We start from the raw sequence: 23,000 nt of genomic DNA, 5'->3' as shown, positions 1-23,000 counted from the left end.
GTGGAAGCTCTGTTCTCACTGCGATGCCGGGGTGAGTCTCAGCGCTCACTCAGTGTGACTTACAGGGAGGAGCTGATCAGGGCCACCTCCAGACAGGGGCAGGGGAAGCGATCACGTGGCCTCTTCTAGAAGCCGGGGGGAAGGGACGAGGTGTAGCGTTGGCCGTGAGCAGCTGTCCGGTGCCGAGACGAGAGCTTCCCGCGTGGAGCAGCGATGCTGCGTTTCCCTGGCAGCACGTGATGTGCGCTCTGTGCACCGCAGGGCAGAGACCGGCTCCTGAAGCCCGTGCGCTGCGCTCAGTTCTACTACCTCGACTCCTTCGTGCTGCTGTCGTCCGGCCCCGAGCTCCAGCTGCTCAGGTGCCACCTGGACACCTGCAAGGATGAGATCAAGAGGTCGGTGGCCCTTCGCGGTTGAGGAAGCCGGGTTTCGTCCGTGAGGGACGGACGAACAGTGCGTACACTTGGGAGTGGCACTGACGTGTCGTGGACCCCGTCCGCCGAGGTGCTGGTGCGAGCTGAGGCCGCGGCGTCTGCCCGCGGGGAGCCCCGCCCCGAGGACAGCTGGGCCAGAAGGTGGCCGCACCTGTCTGCAGCTGTGCCCACGTCCTTGGACGGGCTCCCCGGGCAGTGCTGGGCGGTGTCGCCAGGCCTGCGTGTCACTCGCTGGGGCAAGACTCTGGGCACCGGCCTCGGCTGGAGGCAGCTGGTTCCTTGTCCAGCCTGTGGGCTCCGAGTGCGGGACGGTCGCCACCGTAGAGGCCGAAGGCCACGGGCACCGTCACCAGGCTGCTGGTCCCTGGGGTGGGCCTGGCGGCCTCGGTCTGCATTTGTCCTTCTCTGGAGCACTTCACTGGAGGTGCTCCGCTGCCAGCCCCTCCATTCTTTATGGATCCTCTCACTGCCCACCCTCCGGGAGTACAGCCCCCCCCCAGGACCAGGGCCCCCCAGGACCAGGCCCTCCCCAGGACCAGGGTCCCCCCAGGACCAGGCCCCCCCCAGGACCAGGGCCCCCCAGGACCAGGCCCCTCTCAGGACCAGGGCTCCCCTCAGAACCAGGTCCCCCAGGACCAGGGCTCCCCTCAGGACCAGGCCCCCCTCAGGACCAGGCCCCTCTCAGGACCAGGGTCCCCCCAGGACCAGGCCCCCCCCCCAGGACCAGGCCCCCCCCAGGACCAGGGTCCCCCCAGGACCAGGCCCCCCCCCAGAACCAGGGCCCCCCAGGACCAGGCCCCTCTCAGGACCAGGGCCCCCCTCAGGACCAGGTCCCCCAGGACCAGGGCTCCCCTCAGGACCAGGCCCACCTCAGGACCAGGTCCCCCTCAGGACCAGGGCCCCCCCCCAGGACCAGGGCCCCCCCAGGACCAGGGCCCCTCTCAGGACCAGGGGCTCTGGGCACCTCCCTGATTCTAAATCAGGTGTTGGGTTGAAATGAGTTTACCTGAAACTGACCTGAAATGTGAGCCCTGTGCCTTCAGCGGGTACCTCCCTGTCCAGCTCAGAGCGGCTCTGCCCTCCCCGCTGCCCCTCACGGGCTGCCCTCTGCCTGGGTGTCAGCCCCCCCCCCCCACCGTCCTGTCCCCTCCTCACTCTTCTCGGCTGTGCCGCTGGCAGAGCGTCTCCGCCCAGTCACAGGGCCTCCTGCTGCACGACCATCCTGCCCTCAGCGCTGCGTCCCAGGCCTGGGGCTCTGCCCTCTGCCCACTGGGAGTTCTGTCCTGCACCCCATGTCACCCCAGTGAGCACCCCTCCGTGCCTGAGCCTGTCCTGCCCCCCCCCCGACCCACGCAGCACTGACCTGCCTGTGCAAGGTGTGGGTGGTGCCATCCTCACTGATCCCCAGCAGCTGTGCCCGTCACCACCTGTTCCTGCCAGTGCCCCGGCCTCACCCCCTGTGCCCGCCCCTCTGGTCCCTGGTGGACATGGCCACACCCTTCCTGCTGGGGAGCAGGCCCTTGCACGGGTGATCCCATCATCCAGGCTCGGACCGTGCGTCCACTGACCTGTGGGAAATAGAAACCAGCTCGAGTGGAATGCAGACCGCGTGTAGCTGGCTGGCTGTCTCCTTCAGCACAGTGACTCTGGAGCAGTGGTTCTCAGCCGTCCCGACCCGCGACCCTTCAACACAGTTCCTCATGCTGCGCTGACCCCCGGCCACAAAATTACTCTTGTTGCTACTTCATAACTATAATTTTGCTACTGTTATGTCTTAGGCGACCCCCAGCGGGGTCGTGACCCACAGGATGAGAACCGTTGCTCTGGAGCTAGGAGGAGCTTGGCTTGCTCGCAGACAGCAGCCACGGACTTTGGGGGGGTGACGGCCTGTGTTCAGGACGTTCTGTGGAGTGGGGTGAGGTGGCCGACTCAGCTGACTCCGAGTGACGGAACATGACCGTTAGGCGACATGGACACTTTATTTCCGATGTTTTTACGGGTAGCACACCTCGCTGTGGAGGGGCACAGAGCCCCTGACGGGCTCCCTTCTCCCCAGATACAAGCAGAAGAGCAGCTGCACCCCCGTCCTGGGGCTCCCCACAGCCGGCGCCACGGAGATCACCAGCTTGTCCGCCATGAACGAGTTTTACTCCCGTATCCTTTCTCCCTGCCCCTCCCCCGCCGCCGGCTGGCCCTGAGCGGTCCCCCACCGCACCTGCTGGGCCCTGGGGACCCACGGACTCGGGGAGTTCATTCCAAAGCGTCACAGTTTCAGCTCAGCGGTGAAAAGTGCCTCCAAGTAAAAAAAACAGTGCAACTGAGCACCTGCGGCGCGGGCGGTGGGGCTGCTGTTCCTCCCGGTGTGCACTTGGGGGTGCAGCTCTGCACGCGCACTTCTCAGCTCTCGGGGCCGACACCGCCAGTGGGGTAGTTCTGTGGTCCCTGAACCCCAAGTGTGTCACGCTCGCCCAGCGGTGCGTCCTCGGTGGTGCAGCCTGGACCCCTGGCGCCGGCCCTCGTGGCTCTGCCGTCCGCCGTTTGCCTGGGGCCTGGCTTCTGAGCCCAGTGCCTGCGTTCAGACCCGTCTGCTGGGCCACCTCCGGATCTGAGTGTTTCCTGGCACCTCGAGCCTCTCCTCTTAGTAGAACTCAGTCTTGTACCTCAAAATCTGCCCTGCTAGGGGTCTCCCCTTTGTCCTCAGAGGCTCCCCACTTCCCACTGGCTCTGGCCTGCTGTGGGGCCGACGTGGGGAGTGGGGCTGCCCCGGGACGCGTGTGGCGCTTGAGAGAAGTGCTCCCTAACGGACCTCCCAGACCTCGTGCTGACCGCCGGCCGGGACAGGACCCTGGAAGTGTTCGACCTCAGCGTGGGCCGCAGCGCGGCGGTGATCGCGGGAGCTCACTCACGGCCTGTCCACCACATTTGTCAAAATAAAGTGAGTGTTTGGTACCACACAGGGTTTGTCAGATTTTATGTTTAAAGTGAGTAACTGGAATGTGTGATGCGGTTTCATGTTTGCCACAGAATTGAAGGTTTGTTTTTGTTGATCATGAAGTTATTCCATGTTTGACATTGGAAGATATTTTCACACAGTATTGGGTGTTGATTTCTGTTCATTCATCTTTGGTTATTTTACGGGTCTGTGTGGACTTCACGGTCACACGTTCTCACTTGAGCCTGACGAGGGTGTGGGCGCCTCCGCACCGAGGGGCCGGTGGGCCGATGGGCCGTGCGGACGCTGCAGGAGCTCGAAGCGACTCCCCCGACAGCGGCCGGTGCCCAGGTGCCAGCTGCGGTTTTGACAGGAATGCTGTCAACCTGCCCACAGGAGGTTCTGCTCTGATCAGGGGGCTGGGCTTTAGATGGATACATTGTTGCACAGTTTTGCTCAGAAGACACTTTGTTACTCAGAATAGCATCAGGGAGACTTGGGAACAAACTTCTGTGTTTGGTCTCCAGCTACAATTTCGAGTTTGATACATTTTAATGGCTTTCCAAATTAAGGGTTTACTTTGTAATGCCTTCTGAAGTCATGTTATGATCCAAGGGGACCATCTGTTTAGAGAGAAGTCTTGCTGTGTTGGTTAAAGGTTCTGTCATCCACGGTTTCAGTACGTTATCCCCGGTTCCCTGCACGTTCCCGTTGGGTAGGCGGAGTGAACGGGAAGGAGACGCCGACTCCAGGCCGCTGTCCTGGATGAGTGGACGCTGGAGGGCTTGGGCCACAGTGAGACTTTCTCGGGGGTGCAGTGGGTGGGGCCCCTGATTCCAAGCCTGAGAAGGCCTGGCGCTCCGGGCCCAGGTCCTCTCGAGCTGTCAGTCCGGACAGCAGTGTACAGACGGCTGGGCTGGGGGAGGGGGGGTATGTCAGCCCAGGTCCAGGTGGGGCTCTGGGACAGAGGCTGGGACGAGGCCCGGGGGGCTGCTGGGGGGCTGTGCTGGGAGGCTGAGCCCCGGCAGCGCCCGTGTCATTCACTCACCGTGAGGGGCCTGCTTGGTCTCAGATGGGCCCGTGAAGGCTCAGACAGGCATCTGTTCGACCCTCAGAGGCTGTCTAGTTAGGACGTTTCGAATCATGGTATGGAGAGGTTTTTCTGGGTCATGCAGGAAAGTATCAGCTTGGAGAGTTGTTGAAGAAAAGACTGTCCCGCCTCCTTTGTTTATACAGCGTCTTGCGTGAAAACAGAAGAGAACTAGTCCAAACACTGCGCTGTGGGTCCCGTGAGCGAAGGCGTCCCTTTGAAGCGTGTTGTGACTTCTTTACGAGGCTGCTAACATAGCAAACCTCAGAGCCCAGGTCCGTGCCAGTCGGGTCAGCCTCGCAGTCGTGGTGGCTGGAGTCTGGCGTCTCTGGGCGGCTGTGGCCACGCGGCCTCACTGGGGGCTGGTGGCGGGAGTGGGGGCTGCCCCGAGTCTGAGCCATCTGCAGGGCTGGGGTTCAGCTCGATGATCAGACCTTACAGATTCTGGGAGTTTAAGTGAATTTGATATTTGAGTCACATATTTAAAACAATTGTTAGCCTGATGCCCATCTTATTTTTTTAAAAGGGGTTTTTATTGATTTTTTAGAGAGAGAGGAAGGGAGAGAGAGATAGAAACATCCATGTGAGAGAGAAACATGGATTGGCCGCCTCCTGCCGCCCCCTGCTGGGGATCGAGCCCACAACCGGGGCATGTGCCCTGACGGGGAATCTCACCAGGACCTCTCAGTCCCTGGACGACGCTCAGTCCACTGAGCCACACCGGCCGGGCCCTATCTTATTTTTTAGGCATTATGATTTCTTTTAAATTCAAGTACAACTCAACAACATATTGATGGGCAATCTTTTTTATTACATGTATCAGGGTGAGGTTGGTTGTTGACATTTATAGGTTCCCAGTGTACGGTCTGGTGCGTCACATATGCGCCACTGTGTGCTCAGCACCCGGAGTCCTTCCGTCACCACGCATTTGGCCCCTTTACCCTCTTTGTTATGGGCAGTATTTCGATGTAGAATATTAATGGTTAGTCAGACTTGCTAAGTGTGTTTCTTGAGACCCTGAGGCAGAGGTGCCTGCCCTGCAGACGCTGTAGAGTGTGACCCCAGAACAGTCACCTGGACCTGGAACGTGGGTCTCGGGGAGGCGGGCGTGGATCTCGGGGCGGCGGGCGTGGATCTCAGTGCAGTAGGCTTCTCAAAAAGACGAGCCAGCACGTGGCCTGATGGGCTGCCCTCTGGCGGACAGCATTTCACAGTGTCCGATGCTTGTTCTCCAAGTGCAGTGAGCTCATCAGAGAGAAGCTCCTCATGCTCTGGTGTCTCGACAGGCCATGGAGGTCAGTGTTGGAGCAGTGGTCTAGTGTTTCTCTGAGTCTCTCACTAATACAGTCCGGTGAGAATTAACTACGTGCCCAGGTGTGCCATTCCCGTTAGCATGTTTCAGTCATGAAGGTAATGGGGGTCTCCTGTGCTGTAAATGTTACGTTGCCACGTACTTCTTACCCGGCTCTGCCACCTGCTCCGTGTCTCCGAAGTCTCAGCAGTTAGAACGAGGCTCCTCAGTTCAGTTAGGGTGACTTGGCGGCAGGCCGCTCTCCCTCAGGTGGGCCCAGGCTGTGCGCCCTCCACCGGCCTGTCTGTGGAAGGTGCTCTGTCCGCTTTTCCATGTAAACACCTCTTCTCCTCCTCTTTTCTCGTGCTAGTCTTTCTTTCTTCTTGGGGCTTATCACAAAGCTCTAAAAACTGGGTCTAGGTGGGAACTCGTTAGAGCCCAGTGAGAGCTCAGACGGTCCCGCACTGTCCCGTCCTGCCCGCTTCAGGAGCTGGCTCTGCCGTGAGCTTGGCCGCCGAGCGCCAAGGTCTGTCTGTCTGTGAAACTGGACCGTGTCTCATTCCTTTTAGACCCCGCGCCTTACCGGTGCCGGCGTCCAGGAGATGACGCCCACGCGTTCTCGGGACGCCTGCTGAATGGCGTGTGGGCTCCGTTGGGTTAGGGAGCCATCTCTGCCGGGTTCTTGTCTGTGAAAGGCTGATCTCAGCGGCTGGGAGGCACGAATGGGCCCCACGTGTAATGTTTCTCACCCGAAGACGGGTAAACAGTCTGCCTCACGGGTTCGATAAGAGGGCGCGATGTGACCTGGACAACGTTGGTGGATTCGGAGTCAGGGCCCGGCATGCGTGTTAGTTACCACTGTCGTTGGATCGACGTCTGCCTTTGCTTCCTGTCTGCAAAGCACTTCTGGGCTCAAGTGCTTTTTCTTTTTTTAATCCTCACCCAAGGATATTTTTCTATTTATCTTCAGATAGAGTGGGGGGGAGGGAGGGGGAGAGAGAGAGAGAGAGAGAGAGAGAAAGAGAAACATCGACATGAGAGGGACATATCAGTACGTCTTAAAGTCAAAGTGGACACCTGGTAATTATTCACATGGACGTTTTGGGGACTCCAACTATGAAATCGTTATAAGTAAGAAAAAAGGTTTTGTAGTTTGTTGCTTTGGATTCAGTGCCGCTCGACACCGGCAGTCGATGATGGTCCAGGCTTCAGAAAGCACCTCCTGCCCTTGCCCACAGGGGTCCTCGTTCACTGCCCAGCAGCCTCGGGCTTACGATCTCTTCGCAACCATGGCCGTCGGCGACGGGATCCGGCTGTGGGACCTGAGAACCCTGAGGTAAGGTGCCTTGTCATGCAGACCACAGTGGGGGCGAGGCCGGAGGCCGGGGCGAGGTGGAGGCTGGGGCGAGGCGGAGGCCGGGGCGAGGTGGAGGCCAGGGCGAGGCGGAGGCCAGGATGAGGTGGAGGCCAGGATGAGGTGGAGGCCAGGATGAGGTGGAGGCCAGGGCGAGGTGGAGGCCAGGATGAGGTGGAGGCCAGGATGAGGTGGAGGCCAGGGCGAGGTGGAGGCCAGGGCGAGGTGGAGGCCAGGATGAGGTGGAGGCCAGGATGAGGTGGAGGCCAGGGCGAGGCGGAGGCCAGGGCGAGGTGGAGGCCAGGATGAGGTGGAGGCCAGGATGAGGTGGAGGCCAGGATGAGGCGGAGGCCAGGATGAGGTGGAGGCCGGGGCGAGGCGGAGGCCAGGGCGAGGCGGAGGCCAGGATGAGGTGGAGGCCAGGATGAGGTGGAGGCCAGGATGAGGTGGAGGCCAGGGCGAGGTGGAGGCTGGGGCGAGGCGGAGGCCGGGGCGAGGCGGAGGCCAGGATGAGGCCGGAGGCCAGGGCGAGGTGGAGGCTGGGGCGAGGCGGAGGCCGGGGTGAGGTGGAGGCCAGGGCGAGGCGGAGGCCAGGTAAACGTGTTTGTATGGGGCACTTTGCTCTCACTGTGAACTCAGTCTGAGGCTGCGGTGGGTCTGATCCCATGGCCCCGAGGAAGTCTGTTCATACGTGAAAAGCACATCCGTGTGCATTGTTGAAACCACAACTGCTGGTCGTTCTCTGTTCCACGAGGACCTGGGGCTCCTGAGTGTCGGCTCTGGCTGTCTCTAAAGGTGATGGCCGTTTTCCTCAATAAAACCAGCATCAGTTCCCTTACATACAGAACAATAAGCAAATCTCGTATAGTGCCTCCTAAGCGTTGGTCGTAAAACTTCACCAGCCTTGATAGGGGGCTGCACCTCCCCAAAGTCTTTGAATCACTGATTTAAATAATTTATCATTTAAAAAGGTTAGTTTGTATACTTTAAAGGTCTCCAGAATACATTGGTCACTCACCTGTCTTCATATATAAAGTCTGATTGATGTTAGTTTGGTCATCTGAGAATCTGTGACTGAAACTTCCTGCAAGTACTTTGAGGATCCTGGAGCCATCTGCTCAGTGTTTGGCGACCCTCACGTAGGAAGTGTTCCTGTAGCATGTTCACATCCGTGAAGTTTGGCGACCCTCACGTAGGAGTGTTCCTGTAGCGTGTTCACATCCGTGAAGTTTGGCGACCCTCACGTAGGAGTGTTCCTGTAGCGTGTTCACATCCGTGAAGTTTGGCGACCCTCACGTAGGAGTGTTCCTGTAGCGTGTTTCACATCCGTGAAGTTTGGCGACCCTCACGTAGGAGTGTGTCCCTGTAGCGTGTTCACATCCGTGAAGTTTGGCGACCCTCACATAGGAGTGTTCCTGTAGCGTGTTTCCCATCCGTGAAGTTTGGCGACCCTCACGTAGGAGTGTTCCTGTAGCGTGTTACTATCCGTGAAGTTTGGCGACCCTCACGTAGGAGTGTTCCTGTAGCGTGTTCACATCCCGTGAAGTTTGGCGCCCCTCACGTAGGAGTGTTCCTGTAGCGTGTTCACATCCGTGAAGTTTGGCGACCCTCACGTAGGAGTGTTCCTGTAGCGTGTTCACATCCGTGAGTTTGCGACCCTCACGTAGGAGTGTTCCTGTAGCGTGTTCACATCCGTGAAGTTTGGCGACCCTCACGTAGGAGTGTTCCTGTAGCGTGTTCACATCCGTGAAGTTGGCGACCCTCACGTAGGAGTGTTCCTGTAGCGTGTTCACATCCGTGAAGTTTGGCGACCCTCACGTAGGAGTGTTCCTGTAGCGTGTTCACATCCGTGAAGTTTGGCGACCCTCACGTAGGAGTGTTCCTGTAGCGTGTTCACATCCGTGAAGTTTGGCGACCCTCACGTAGGAGTGTTCCTGTAGCGTGTTCACATCCGTGAAGTTTGGCGACCCTCACGTACCGTGGGTCACTCTCTTTATCCCAGTTTGTGTCAGAAATGAAAACATCATTTCCTCCTGGTGTTTCTCTTTTCCTCGAGGTGTGAGCGCCGTTTTGAAGGACACCCGAACCGCTGCTACCCGTGCGGACTGGCCTTCAGCCCCTGTGGCCGGTTCGTGGCGTGTGGAGCTGAGGACAGACACGTAGGTGCCTGTGGGCCTGCGGTGGGCTCCGTGGGGTGAGGTCTGGGTGGGTCCAAAGCTTCACACAGCGGTGGTGTTTGATGACGGTGACGCGCAAGGTGGGGGCGGTGTGTGTCGGGAAGCAGAGTCTCAACCCACCTTTGCTCACAGATCCTCTCCTCCTCCGCTCGGTCGTCATGGCGCAGCTGGCTCTTCTGGTACGGCCATGTCTCGGGCTCTCCAGAGAGTGACGTTAATAAATAAAGCGATACACACATCTTGTTGTTGTTGTTGTTAATCCTCACTGAGGATATCTTTTCCATCGATTTTTAGAGAGAGTGGACGAGAGGGAGGGGGAGAGAGAAATATCGACGTGAGGGACACATCGGCCGGCCGCCTCCCACATGCGGCCAGAGGTCAAGCCTGTAGCCCTAGTAGGTGTCCTTGGCCGGGAGTTGAACCCGTGACCCTTTGGTGAGTGGGCCACACAGGCCAGGGCTGCATCATATTATTAATTGATACAATAAGAATTGTGTGAAAAAAATAAATTAGTAAGTTTGATGAAAGTTATCGAATAGATATTTTGAAGTAACATGAAATACTGAAAAGATTGTTAGACACGTCCTAAGCTGGCCTGCGTGGTTTGGTGCAGGGAGGCTGTTGGGGGTTGGGAGCGTGAGTGTCCTGTGCTCTTGCCCACAGGAGCCACGTTTCTGCAGGTTGTGGAATGTGTTCATGAAAGTCAATTCAGGAAATACTGGCTGCTTGCCTTTTGCTTATCGTCGGAAGCTGAGGTTTCTGAAAGTTAAAAATTCAAATTAAGTTGAAAGAAAAGGATACAGTTTTGATAATAGAAGATATAAAGTATGAAATGGCATTTTTAAGGGAACAGGAAGAGAATGAGTTGTTCTCGGGTGGAAGGTACGGGCTTTGTGTGATGTGTGTCTGTGTTGGGCACGTGGTGCGTTTTCTGCCTCCGGGGCGCAATGTTTTATTGTCCTGAAGAGATGAAAGCAGTTACATAAACCAAGCAGGATCCTGTGGTCTGGACAAAGTATTTAATATTAAAACTGGTTTAAGTTTTATTAATGTCTTTTTAAGTTATTACCATAACACGTGTGTTTGTTTTACCTGGGTTTTCAAAAAGGTTTGTGTTATGGCCCTTTGGTTAGGTTGACAACCTTTTAAAAGTTTAAATGTTGACAACATTTTCAAAGTTTAAATTTTAAGAGACTCTTTGACCGAGAGATGCCTTTGACTGATCCCAGAGGCCTGGGATCCAGATATGCCCAGAGGCCTCAAGGACGTATTCCCTCTCCTTATAAAGAAAGTCCTGAAATCAATCAGGCCTATTTAATATGCTGGACAGAACATGGGAAGTTTCGCCAAGTTATAATAATAATAACAACGATGTTCTATTTGTATTCATATACTTTTTATTGGAATGGATGGTCCAGAATGTTCAGTCTGTCCCAGGGAGGAACTTGCAAAGATTCAGAACCGAGTCCAAACAGGAGGTCCCCGGGCCAGCAGGTGTCCTGTCGGGGACATGGGCCTCCCAGAGCGACGTTCCCGGAGGCGTCTCGCAGTGGGCTCCGGTGTTTGTGGGCCACACACTGGGAGATTATGAACTGTTTCCGATGCTCACTGCTCACCCCTGATAAGCCACATGCAGTATTCTGAAATCTGGCATAGTATTTGCTCTTCATATATTGAAATTGTGTATTGAATCTAAAAAACATGGGCTTTATATTGTTCTTTTATGTTATTTTATAGTAATTATTATTTACCAACAAAGAAAATAAGAGAATTGTGTGACCATCTTCACATATACAGAAAACCCATTTCAACAAAATTACGTGTTCATTTCTGATCAAAACACCCCTTGAAAAGCGGGATCAGTGACGCTTTTTCCACACGACGAGATGCTCATCTCGCCCGACTGCCGGCATCTTAGGAGAAAGCAGGAGAGACGTCTGCGGCTGGGAGCATGGGGAGGTGGCCCACCGGTTCCCCCGACGCGTGTGCGGGAGGCCGCTGCCGGGAAATGGGAAGAGAGAACTCGGAGCGACGGTGATAGGAAGGAAGCGGTGAGAACGACCTTTATTCATGTATAATAATGTCCAAGAGGACTGATTACCATATGAGCAATAAAATAATTCGGGGAGTTATGACAGGAGGATTTAAATTACTATGTGGAATTCAGTGTTCTTTCTATTAAAACAAACCAAACCATCAACCTGTGGAGGTGCAGTGAGGGGGATCCATTCGGAAGAACCTGAAACAGGATAAAATATTCAGGCACAAAGTTAATGGGAATCTGAAGAAAACTTTCTATTTTCCCCAGAAATGTCGGCGTGAACAGATGAGACTCACTGTTGTCTGGTAGGAAGACTCGGTCTGGTGGAGGGGTCAGTGTGTGTGAGTCGTTTGTGGTTTAACCCTGCCAGCAAAGTGTCAGCAGCGCCTGCGTCGCGGAGAAGTTCACTGAGGTCATTGGGGAGAATACACCACGAATAATGATCGAGACGCTGGGAAGACGTCATTATGTTGGGGGATCTTCCCAGGTATCTAACTGAAACGGTGGTGCTGGTGCACAAATAGGAGGACAGACGAGTGTCCTGGCCCTGCTGCCGAAAGTGCTCACAGCGCCGGCGCCCCAGGGCCACGGGTGACCTCGCGGGGTGTCTGAGTGCCACCCCCGCCCCGGACGGCTTTGCCAACAAGACGGGAGCAGACGGGAGGGCCAGGTAACAGGCCTGGAGGCAACATCAAGGTGCCGGCCGAGGAGCAGAGCTGAGCATCAAAAGAGTAAGGACTGTGCTTGATTCTAAAGCACAGTGTCTGAAATCTGATGTTTTTTTTTTTTTTTTTTTTTATTCTCACCCGAGGATATTTTTCCATTTTTTACACAGATAGAGTGGGAGGGAGAGAGAGAGAGAAACATCGACGTGAAGGGACACATCGAGTGGCTGCCACCCGCACAACCGACCAGGGCCGGGGACAAACTGCAACCGAGGTACGTGCCCTTAGTGGGAACCGAACCCGGGTCTCTCTGGACCGCAGGCGGACGCTCTAACCGCTGAACCAAACTGGCCAGGGTGGAACCATTCCTTTTCAGAGAAGAACTCGGACTGTTGGTATGAATGACAGAATGAGAAGATGACCCTCTTGCAGTCTCAAAGTGACTGATTTTAGCAAATGTCATCAGTAGAGAACTATTGGTCAGAGCACAGTGGTCCTGCCCTGGCCGGTTTGGCTCAGCGGTTAGAGCATCAGCCCACGGACCAGAGAGTCCAGGGTTTGGCTCCCGCTAAGGGCATGTACCTCGGTGGCAGGTTGTCCCCGGCCCTGGTTGGGGTCGTGTGGGTGACAACCAGTTGATGTGTCTCTCATGTTGATGTCCCCCCTCCCCCCGCTCTATCTGAGGATAAATGCAAAAATGTCCTGGGTGAGGATACAAAAATAAAAAGTAAAGAGCCCCACACCTGCTAGGATGGCTGTTATCACAACAAAGAAGATAATCAGTGTTGGCGAGGACTGGAGAAAGGGAACGCTCGTGCCCTGTTGCGGGGTGCAGATTGAGGCACCCCCTGTGGAAGGCCGTGTGGAGGGTCCTCGGAAGGTTAGAGACGGAGCTGCCTCGCGCCCTAGCAACCCCCTCCTGGGATTTATCCGAAGGAGCAGAACCGGGGCCCCGAACAGAGAGCTGCTCCCACAGCTTGTTTAGCAGCCCGGACGTGGGAGCCGCCAGCTGCTTACTGACGAGTGGACAGGTGCAGACAGCGTGGCGCGAACGGACAGCGGACGGCCGTCCCCGTGCAGCAGGAAGAGCGTCCCCCAGGTGGGACAAGGGGATGGACCTCAAGGACCCTGGGGGGCGTGGGGCCGTCCTGGGAGGAGGGTCCGGGACTCCATGTAGACACGGGCTGAGACAGCCCCTCCTGGAGGCAGAGCCTGGGGGGCTGTGGGCTGGGCAGCAAGCGGCCAGTGATGGTGGAGAGGTCACTGTGCAGGGCGACTCGGTCTAGAGCTCCGGACAGCACAGCCCGTGGGCGACAGCTGTCTCACCTGAATCCTGCCACCACTGCACCCCTAGTGCAGAGACGCCCAGACGCCCCCGCCTGCCTGAGCCATGCGAGCTGCACAGCACCTCGCTGTCCACCCGAGCGTCCCTGTGACGGACAGTGGGACTGGACCCTACTGGACGTTAGAGGTGATTTCTGACTGACAGCCAGATACCCAGGACAGTGGGGTGTGCTTGAAGACATCACAGGAGACACACAGATATGCTGAGAATCTGGAACATTCTTCAGGAGACTGATCCCGTTTCTTCAACAAGCTTATGGCATGAAAACAACCCCAAAACAACGCAGGAGAGAGACGCCCGACCGACCCGCAGCCACGGTGCAGACGTGGGGCACGGCGGGGAACGGCTGTGCCTGGGCCTCGGCATCGGGGCCTCTGTTCACTTCAGGTTAAAACTGGCAGTGGGGTTCGGTGGGAAATGTCCATATTTTTAGACACGCAAAATACATGCTTCAAAATACATGCGTCTTCAGCCACAAGCACGAAAAGAAGCAGGAGGAGCTGTGCGGAGCCGCGGAGCCAAGTCCTGGGCCTGGGGTCCTGTGCGGGGTCCGCCAGGTAATTCTCTGCATCTCGTAGGCGCTCAGAACCTTCCCGATACAGAGCCAAGCACAGATTGCAAATGTAACGGACTCACGACTTTGAGTCGACCTTTGCGTGGGCCTCGCAGGCCAGCGTGCCCCCCAGAGGTCGGGTTCTGTGAAAGGGGAGGGCCCCCCGACCTGTGGTGCCTGGAATAACAGTGGCCGTGATTTCTACTGTTCGGGTCAAGCGTGAAGCGAGTCTGTGGTTGCGTTTAGTAAACTCTGCTTGGATGTTGCTCTGCAGAGAGCTGTTCCCGCCCCGTATCGGCTCCGTCGGGACCCCGGGGGTCATGCGTCCATGTGAGTGCTCCTGGGCCCCACCCTGGAAGAAACCAGAACGAATGAGTGGCCGATGGTACTTAAACACCGTTCAAGCAGTTCTGTGATTGATCGCGGGTCCGAAGGTGCCGGACAAGACCGGGTTGTGGTTAGAAATGAAGCCGATGGGCAACGCTCTAACCGCTGAGCCAAACCGGCCAGGGCTCATGCAGTGGTTATAGGTTCCATGTTTTAGAATCCAGCCGTGGAGGGCAGTTCTGTACGGGCCTTTGGGCAGACAAGTGTCTTCCTTTCCCCGGGGCGGATGCAGAGAGTGGTGGAGGCGGGTCTGAGGATGTGTCTGTCTGACTTCGCAGGGAACCTCCAGACAGGTCTCCGGAGCGGCTGTGCGTCGAGGCAGCGCCACGCAGGGCTCGGCACCCGGCTGGGGGTTGCACGGTGGGCGGAGGCCACATGGGCTAGGAACGTGCCGGACAGCCACGGGCTCCGTGGTGGTGAGCAGTTCCGGCTGAGATGAGGCAGCTGTGGGTCCGAGCCCTGGATGCGACGCCCACAGCGGTGAGACGCGAGAAGACAGCCAAGCCCCAGCCCCCTAGTCTGCAGAGCTGGGACAATGATAATTTCCTCGTTTGGCCATTCAGAGGGTTATGTGAGGCAGTTAATGTAAAAGTCAGAGCTGGGTGAGAGCTCACTGGTGTCACTGACTCTGCTTTATGTCGGACAGTAGAGGTGCCAGAGCTGCGGTGCAGTCTCGCCCGTGTGTCTAACTCACACAGCAGACAAGAGCAGAGCTTGGTCCCGAGAACACTGCTCATGGAGTCAGAACGAGAGAGAAAGTGTTCCCGTGGGCAAGACGGTCTGGAAGCCTGAGAGATCAGTGGGGCTCGAAGGTGCGCCGAGTCCTCTCTCGATCGGCCTCATCACGGGCAGCCTCGCCCAGCAGGATGGACCGGTGTAGTCAGAGAAGCTGGCTCGGGGCCCAGGGTCGATGCCGGGCTGTGCTTGTCACTCACGCTGATTCGTACTTTCTCCGTGAAACACGGATGTTCGTGACCGGCCTCAACCGCCCGGCTGTGACGGGGGGCGGTGAGAGAGTCTGTGGACACGGTGCGCCGCCCCTCAGTGAGGTGTTGAGGCAGCTCTGGGGACACGTAGATGTAGATGTAGGTGCAGGTGTATCTATCTGTGTGCATGTGTGTCTCTCTGGCACGAATGTTAGAGAGAGATGTCTGTCTTTCAATCTTATTAATAGCTATGCGAAAATTCTAAATATTTCAATAGCTCAAATATCAAGCTGATTAAAGTTCTCTCAGGTTTATGGACAGGGTGATAAAATATGATTTTTATTCACTTAATTTGGGACTTCCAGGTAAGATCTGCCAAGCCCAAGAAAGAAAATAGCGATTAAGAAGGGCTCCTGGTGGCTAATTGAGATACAAAAATAAAACAAAAAACAGCCCTGGCCGGGCTGGCTCAGTGGTTAGAGTGTTGGCCCACAGATCCAAGAGTTTTGGGTTTGATTCCAGTCAAGGGCACCCACCTCGTTTGGGGTTCCCGGCCCCAGTCGGGTCGTGTGGGAGGCAACCAGTCGATGTGTCTCTCACGTTGATGTTCCTCTCTGTCTCCCTCCCTCCCACTCTATCTGATGTAAATGGAAAAGTTTTCTCGGGTGAGGATTTAAAACAACAACAACAACAAACAAACAGAAACAGGCCGCCGCTGGTCCATGGGGGCCCCTCTCACAGGCCGGGCCTCAGGGAGCAGCGGCCCTGAGCTGCCCACCTGCTCTGAGCTCCTGCACCTGAGCCTCCCTGATGGACGTTCCCGGGATCCAGGTCCACCTGTAGGATGGAGGCTGTTCCATCCAATCACAGCTGGGAAGTTACAGCCTCATTAGCATCTTCACCAACCAATTGGAGCAGCTCCAATCAGGACAGTGCTCCTTGGACCAACCAAACTGAGGCTTTGGAGTTCTCACGTGGCCGGGGCGGGTCTCCGGTCTGCCAGCCGCTCCCTGGCTCAGGGCCACTTGCCCTCGCCCTGGACAGAGACTGCGCCCTCGCGCGCTGGCGCCGCCCGAGTGGAGCCCCTGGTCGGAGGGGCGGAGCTGCAGCTCCTGCCGCCTGGCTCTGGGCAGTTTCACACGAAGGGGGTTTTCTTCCCCACCACGCCCCCAACGAGTCCCTGTTAGCGTTGAGTTGGTGCAGATGGCCATCCGCTGAGGGGTCGGGATACGACATCTGTACTCGTTCCTTAAAACGAGCCATCGACTGTGAGCATCTGTTTAAAGCTCTTCTCGGTATGGTGCAGTCTACAATAGACTAGTGAGCATCATGTAAATTCCTCAGACTTCGTCTTTGCGTGTAGACGGTTCAGCCCAGGGTGCCCGCGGATTTTGTCTTCCAGGCGTACGTGTATGAAATGCGCTCCAGCACCTTCTCCCACAGGCTGGCCGGACACACGGACACCGTCACAGGCGTGGCCTTCAGCCCGTCGACCCCTCAGGTACCGTTTCCTGTGTCAGTGGGCGACCTCGCTCCCACAGTCCTGAGTCATGTCTTTTGTGTCTGTAGACTTTATTCTGGTGAAGTCCCATCGTATTTAATATGTTACAATATTTTATGATATTTAACATCCAGTTTCAGTTGAGTGCGAGGGTTCGAACCTAGGAGCAGACCGTGTGGGGAGGAGGAAAGTCTCAAAGGTTTTCTTTTACGACAAAGGCATTTGTCACTCAGTGCGGATGTGCGTGTGCGCAGCCGGAACAGGAAACACCCGTGGACGAATGTGTCACACTCGTGTGAATACTCATTACACTCGAGGGGCAAAGCAGGGGACCTGGTACAGAACGAGGCGGGACAGGACTGAGAAGTCTCATTATCGATCGTGGATGGGGGGAAGGACCACGGATGTAAAGAAATTCGTGGTATTAGGAGAAGAGAGGAGGACGGTCTGGATCAAAATGCAGATTTTAATTCATTTAATCTTCATTAAAATGAAGATTTTTTTACAGACGATGCACGGATATTGCGTGTTAAATGACCAGTGTGGGAGCGTATTGATTTCGTGTTGTCCCTTCACGTTTGAAGCTGAGACTCAGTAACACGAGTGGGCGCTTGTGAGCCATGCGCCTGAGCTCGCAACCTGGGTGTTCCCACCGCCCCTCCCCGCCAGACGGGTCCTCGCAGCACAGGGCAAGTCACAGCGGCGGGCACACAGCTCACCTCCTTCTCACGTTAAACACTGACAAATGCAGAGAGCCTGTCAGGTCACTGACCACAGGGCTCGGGTCGGCGCTGACCCTAATTTAGCTCCTGGGTGCGCCGCTGACGGGCACGTAGGGGAGTCGCGCGCCGACTGAGGATGGTCGGAAAGAGAGGCAGCGGCCGGGAGCCACGCTGGGGACCCCGCACGCGAGGTGAGCGGTGCCGACCCGAGTGGGCGGTCTCCGGGGTGATGTTGGTGTTCGCTCTCTCTTTGAAAGTTCGGTACTCGCACAAAATATCTTTGAGCTGAATCGAGGAGCTGTTTCAATACTTGGAAATTTGTAATTAGGGTAAGGCGTGTAGGTCCCTGTTGCCACTGAGGGTGTCGTCATGGACAAAGTAGTGTTATGAGGGCGAGGGAGGAGAGGGGCAGCCACGCTGCCCCCACCGTCGATTCGGACAGTTCGAGACGTCGGTTTCCTGGTCCTCATCTCGGGAAACCGAGAGGCTGCCCCGCACACGAATGAACGTTCTCAGACACCGCACCCCCCGCTCCGCCTGTGTGGTCACCCTTCCGCTTCAGGGGCGCTGCAGACCCGTGCGCTGAGAGGTGGGCGGAGGTTGCGTTCGTCCCCTCACGGTTATCAGGACGGTGTCTCTGAACGGCAGGCTCCTCAGGGGGCCCGGATGGGGGGGAAAGTCTGTTCACTACCGTTTCATGTGATCTTGGGAGGACGTGGTCCTGTCCCTAACGCCCGTTCTCAGCCTGTCCTGCCGCACCCGGTCAGTGGTGTGCCGGATGCCTGGTGCTGCTTACAGTTGTGTCCGGAGCACAGAACGCCCAACTCAAGCTCTGTGTTGACAAAACCTACTCAGTGGTGCATCAGAAAACATTTCACATTTTTATATGAGGAGGAAGACCCCTGAGTTCCATCCCGGCATGTTCACACAGAACACGCACGTTCGGGGTAGAGAGGGCTTTGTGAGCTCAGGGGGGACAGGCGACCTGAGCCCCAGACCTGGGCCGTCCCCCACGCCCGACGGAGGCGCGGACGGAGGCTCGGACGGCGCCCTTAGCAGCGAGGCCCCTTTGTCTGGAGGGAGATGTTCACCTCCCGGGGCAGCGGGGAGGGCAGTGCAGAGGGTGGGCCTGTGGTGGGCGCCTCTCAGGCCCTCCCTTCTCCCCTCGAGGAGACGCGACAAGTTATCCGAAGGTTACTCCCCTGGCTGAGTCACACTGAGCAGAGCAGAGGCACAGACACGAGGGACCCGGGTTCCCCTGAATCCTACAGACTTAACACCGCGGCTAAGAGGCTGCCGTCCCCTCCATCCCCTTCCTCACCGTCCTCGTATTTTCCTTGATGTCGTGAGTTCTGGGTGCATTTTATGTGATTCTGCAAGCACGCGTCAGACCTCAGGAGGGCACACGTGTGACCTCGGGCAGGCACGCGTGTGACCTCGGGTGGGCCAACGCTGGGACATGGGGAGAGAGAAAAAGTCAATATATTGAAATTGGAAAACTTCTCTTCCTGTAAGATTGTGATATTTATACTTGACACTTAGATTGTTTTTGATATTTTGATATTATATGTAATGTTTTGATTATATCTTTGGATTTATTTTCTCAAAATAGGTAATTAAAGTTGGTATTACTGAGTAAAATAGCTAAAACTTTGAAAGGGTTCTGATAGATATAGACATATATTTCTCAGTGTTTTCTGCTGTTTCCTTGAATATTCTTGAACATAATTTCCATATGCTATTAGCTACTTGAGTGTCTTCATTTTACATTGCTTGGTTATACTTTTCATAACTTTATGTTGTGGACTCAATGTTTTATTAATTGTTCTGGCTTTTATTTTAAAATTGATATTTTGTCCTTTGCATTCACAGTAAGTGCTTTTCTCAGGTTTGGTTTTGCCTTTTGTTTTGTTTACTTTTTTAAATATAGAAATTTTATTTCTCCTCTTTGTTTTAGGCCTGGATGATTTTTCTCTCTCCATTGACTTACACCTGATACAATTACGGTAGAATCTTTCATTATTGTAATTTTTTTTTTTAATTGTGCCATTTCTTTTTTATTGTTTCACTCTTTTATTTTTTTATTTTTTAATTTTTTTCAAATCTTTATTGTTGGATGTAAAATGTATTACAGATGTTCCACATTTTTCCCCCATTGACCCCCTCCTCCCCACTCCCGCCCCCCTCCCACCTTTTCCCTATTGTAATTTTTTAACTCCCTGGCGGTCAGTGCCCATATCTGGGACATCTCAGACTCTGGTTGTATCGATCCCTTTGTCTCTTGACAGTGGGCTCCCCTTGGTGTGTCTTGTTATTTTGTGTGAAGGCCAGTCAGTGAGCGTGGCGCACACACAGGCTTTCTCTTTCTGCCGTTGGTTTGGTTGGTGGTTCGGTTCAGCAGGGCCATCGGAACCGCCTGCAGGGCCCACCACAGGAGGAGCTCAAGGACGCTGTTGCCACCCTTCCAGGAACTTCCGAATACTCAGCATCCTTCCCACGTCAACTTTTCAAAATCTTAAATGTAGCTACGGAAGCACATGAGGATGAAACTTGAAACCATCTGTTTCCGTCAGGCAGTGTTACTTTGGGAGTTGATGTTTAGCTCACCAAGGAAAAATAACCCAAGTCTGTACCTGGAAAAACTGTTATTTGGTTTTTAAGTGGAAGAGAAGTTTCTGATACTCCTGACCATGTTATCAGTTTGGATGTGTAAGTTCAGGGGTGAGAGTCCGCTGTGTGCTTACTAATACCCATAACTCCATGAGCTGCTCCGTGATGGTCTGTGGGGCCGAGGGCGGCGAGAGGCGGAGGGTGGGCGTCTGGCCGCCCGGCTGTGTCCGTGCCGACCACGGCGTCAGGTGGACGCTGCCCCTGCTGTAAAGGCTTTTACCTCATGAAGAGAGATCTCCCAACCGTTTTAAGTTAAAAAGGGACTAGCTGAGGATAAGCTAACCTGCCTTTTGTAGAGAGAACTTTGTGACCTACCAGCAGTGTCTGCAGACAGTGAGTATCACGGGCACACGTGGTCGCGTCTCCCTGGAAGGTACGCCCCAGGCTGGCCGGGAGGTGGATGCTGTTCTAGCCTGGGCTTCCCTCGGGGTCCCCCGTGCTGCAGAGGTTCCCGCGTTGAAGCTTCTGCTCCTCGTTTCTGTTTCGTTCTTGTGTTTGTCCTGCTCAAAGTCCAGTCTTAACAACCCGGCTGCTACTTGACTTCTGTGGAAGGCTTTGCTCCTCACCAACGTCTCTGTCAACCCGGCCACGGTTTCCTGAGCCGTGACTTTGATTACAGAACCAGAAAAAGACACGAGAGAGACGCGGAATCCATGCGGGTACATTGTGACCCCAGCAGACTGGAAAGGAAACAGCATATAGTCAGGCGGTAGAAGTTCAAGGGGGGGTCACACACAGATTACACACGAGTAAAACGTGCCCAGTGGAATGAATGACTTCAGACGTTCTTTCCAGCAGGTGGGAGACATTAATTTGCCTTTGGAGGGCTGGATGCCACCCAAGTCCAGCCAAGACTAGGGAGACCCTGGCTGCCTGCCAACAGAGCTGGGAACAGGTCTGTCACCTGGACCTCGAGGTACAGAGCCCTCAGGGCACGTGGGGGGCTCTCCACCGTCCTGGCGATGATGAGCAGGCTCAGCTTCGTGCTGGTGGGTGAGTCCAGCTTACCGAGCGGCGGCCCTCACTTACCTCGGGGCGAAGGTTTCTTTAGGGTTAGAATTAAATGCAGAGATGAAGTATATCAAACCCACTGTGTTAACAGGGTTTCACGAATTTAGGAATAATCTGAGAATAATAGTTAAGGTGTTTGTAAAGTTTCAGGGATTTTGATATATTAAAATACTTGATTCTAATTTGAAACGTGAATTGACTTTAAACTTGGGACATCTTAGTTGAGAAAAATAAGAACATTTCACCAAGTTTGTGAGCAGCATTTTGGTTTCTAAGAAAACTTGAGATTCGTCGTATTTCTACATTTGCTTGATTACATTTTTGAGAATGAAGAATTTGGGGGCATTTTTCTTTTTGTCATTTAAAGTGTTCAAGAAAATGTAATATATTAAATTTGAAATGAGTCTTGACAATTTTAAAATAACATAAGTTGTCAATTTGACTCATTGCCTAAAGGATTCTAATTTGTTCATTATGAGTACGTTTAACATACATCAAAGGCCACTTGGCATGTGATTGTTAAAATTTACTAGATTTCTAACTATAATATGATATTAAGTTGAATTAAAAGCTCACGGAAGTAGGTTTTAAAATTTTGAACCTTTAATACATTGAATGATAACTTTGTAAAAATAAAAATGAACCACAGATCATCTTATCTGCAGGAAGCCGTCTGGTGCGCCCTCAGCTCCCGTTGCCGCCGCCTTAACGGCGCCACCCGTGTTCTTAGCGGGTGTTGGCAGCGCCCGTGTTTCTGGCTCTGACACTGTCTGTGGGACTGTCCCTCTCTGTGCATTCTGCTGATCAAAGTCTCTGAGTGAAGAGAGTGTCTCCCTCCTGGGGACACGTTGAGGAGAAACCCTCCGGCTGTGCTCGAAGTGCAGCCAGAGCCCAGGGGCCCCTCCTCCGGGTGGTGACGCCACGCCCCTGCCCGTGGCTCGTCCTGTTGCGGAGCCGTGTTCCACGCAGAAAACTCACGTCACACGTGGCGGGGAGCAAGCCCAAGGGCCGGAGGACACATCGTACCGATGTTCAACGTCGGGCAGAGGGTCAGCGTGCGTGCGAGGAGCATCCGCGTGAATGTTAAACGCGGTACCTCAGGGTGGGCAGTGTTCTGTCTTGTTTGGAACAGAGTGTCAGTCTGCTTGGGTGTTTCTAATTTAGAATATTTCGTTGGACTTAATATTAAAATTCAGTCCTCTGATGAGTGATTGAGGGTGAAGTTTCACCCTGGCATTTAATTTCACCGGGAAAACAGGTTTGCACTCAGGACTTGGCGTTACAGCCAGGCCTCTGGGAAGGCACTTGCTCTTTCTGCCAGCTGGTAGCTGTTGACGGCAGACGGCGTCGGGACAAAGTGCTGTTTCAGCAGCCGGACGCTCAGCTCCCGACCACGCCTCCCGGACCTCCCTGTGCAGCCGCAGCTGGGTGAGGGGCAGTGAACCGGCCCCCTCTCGAGCAGAGCGACTCTCACACCCCTTTCTTCAGTGCACACGACGTCCGCTAGGTGGCTTCTCAGCCTCTGTCAGCGGTTTGGTGTCTGGTCTGCGCCTGGCCCTGCCCGGAGCCCACCAGGACCTCCCGGGTGGAGCAGAGCGAATCACCCTGGGTGTCAGGAGCGGTGATGGACAGAGGTGGACGCTGGGAGCCAGGGTGGCGAGTCCCAGAGTGTTCCCCGCTGCTGCCCTTTGCGGAGGCGGGGTCGAGGCCGTGCCTGCAGTGTGGTTGGGGGCCTGCTCCTCCGCGTGGCTCAGGCAACACCGACCCCCTCCGAACCTCCTCCAGGCGGCCCTCCCCACAGCCGGCAGATTCCTTTAAATTTCTTCAAATGTGCTCAGAGCTCACAGAATTAAGCCAACCAGTGAAGTTGGAAAGAGATATTCTTATCCCCGTGGTTTGGA

General features: G+C 55.1%; 1 protein-coding gene across 1 annotated transcript in view; it reads left to right on the top strand.

The window, feature by feature from the left end:
* Positions 1-23,000, top strand: part of WDR27 (WD repeat domain 27) — a 65,840-nt gene that overhangs the window by 25,186 nt on the left and 17,654 nt on the right. The window contains exons 18-23 of the mRNA XM_036247797.1: positions 262-395; positions 2,491-2,588; positions 3,248-3,369; positions 6,986-7,083; positions 9,158-9,260; positions 16,598-16,696. Of these exons, the coding sequence (XP_036103690.1) occupies positions 262-395; positions 2,491-2,588; positions 3,248-3,369; positions 6,986-7,083; positions 9,158-9,260; positions 16,598-16,696 (654 nt within the window). The remainder of the gene's footprint in view (positions 1-261; positions 396-2,490; positions 2,589-3,247; positions 3,370-6,985; positions 7,084-9,157; positions 9,261-16,597; positions 16,697-23,000) is intronic.

Source organism: Molossus molossus, unplaced genomic scaffold (assembly GCF_014108415.1).
Source record: "Molossus molossus isolate mMolMol1 unplaced genomic scaffold, mMolMol1.p scaffold_m16_p_8, whole genome shotgun sequence".
Lineage (NCBI taxonomy): Eukaryota > Metazoa > Chordata > Mammalia > Chiroptera > Molossidae > Molossus > Molossus molossus.
Note: the sequence above shows the minus strand (reverse complement) of the source record. Positions and strands in the feature narration are given on the sequence as shown.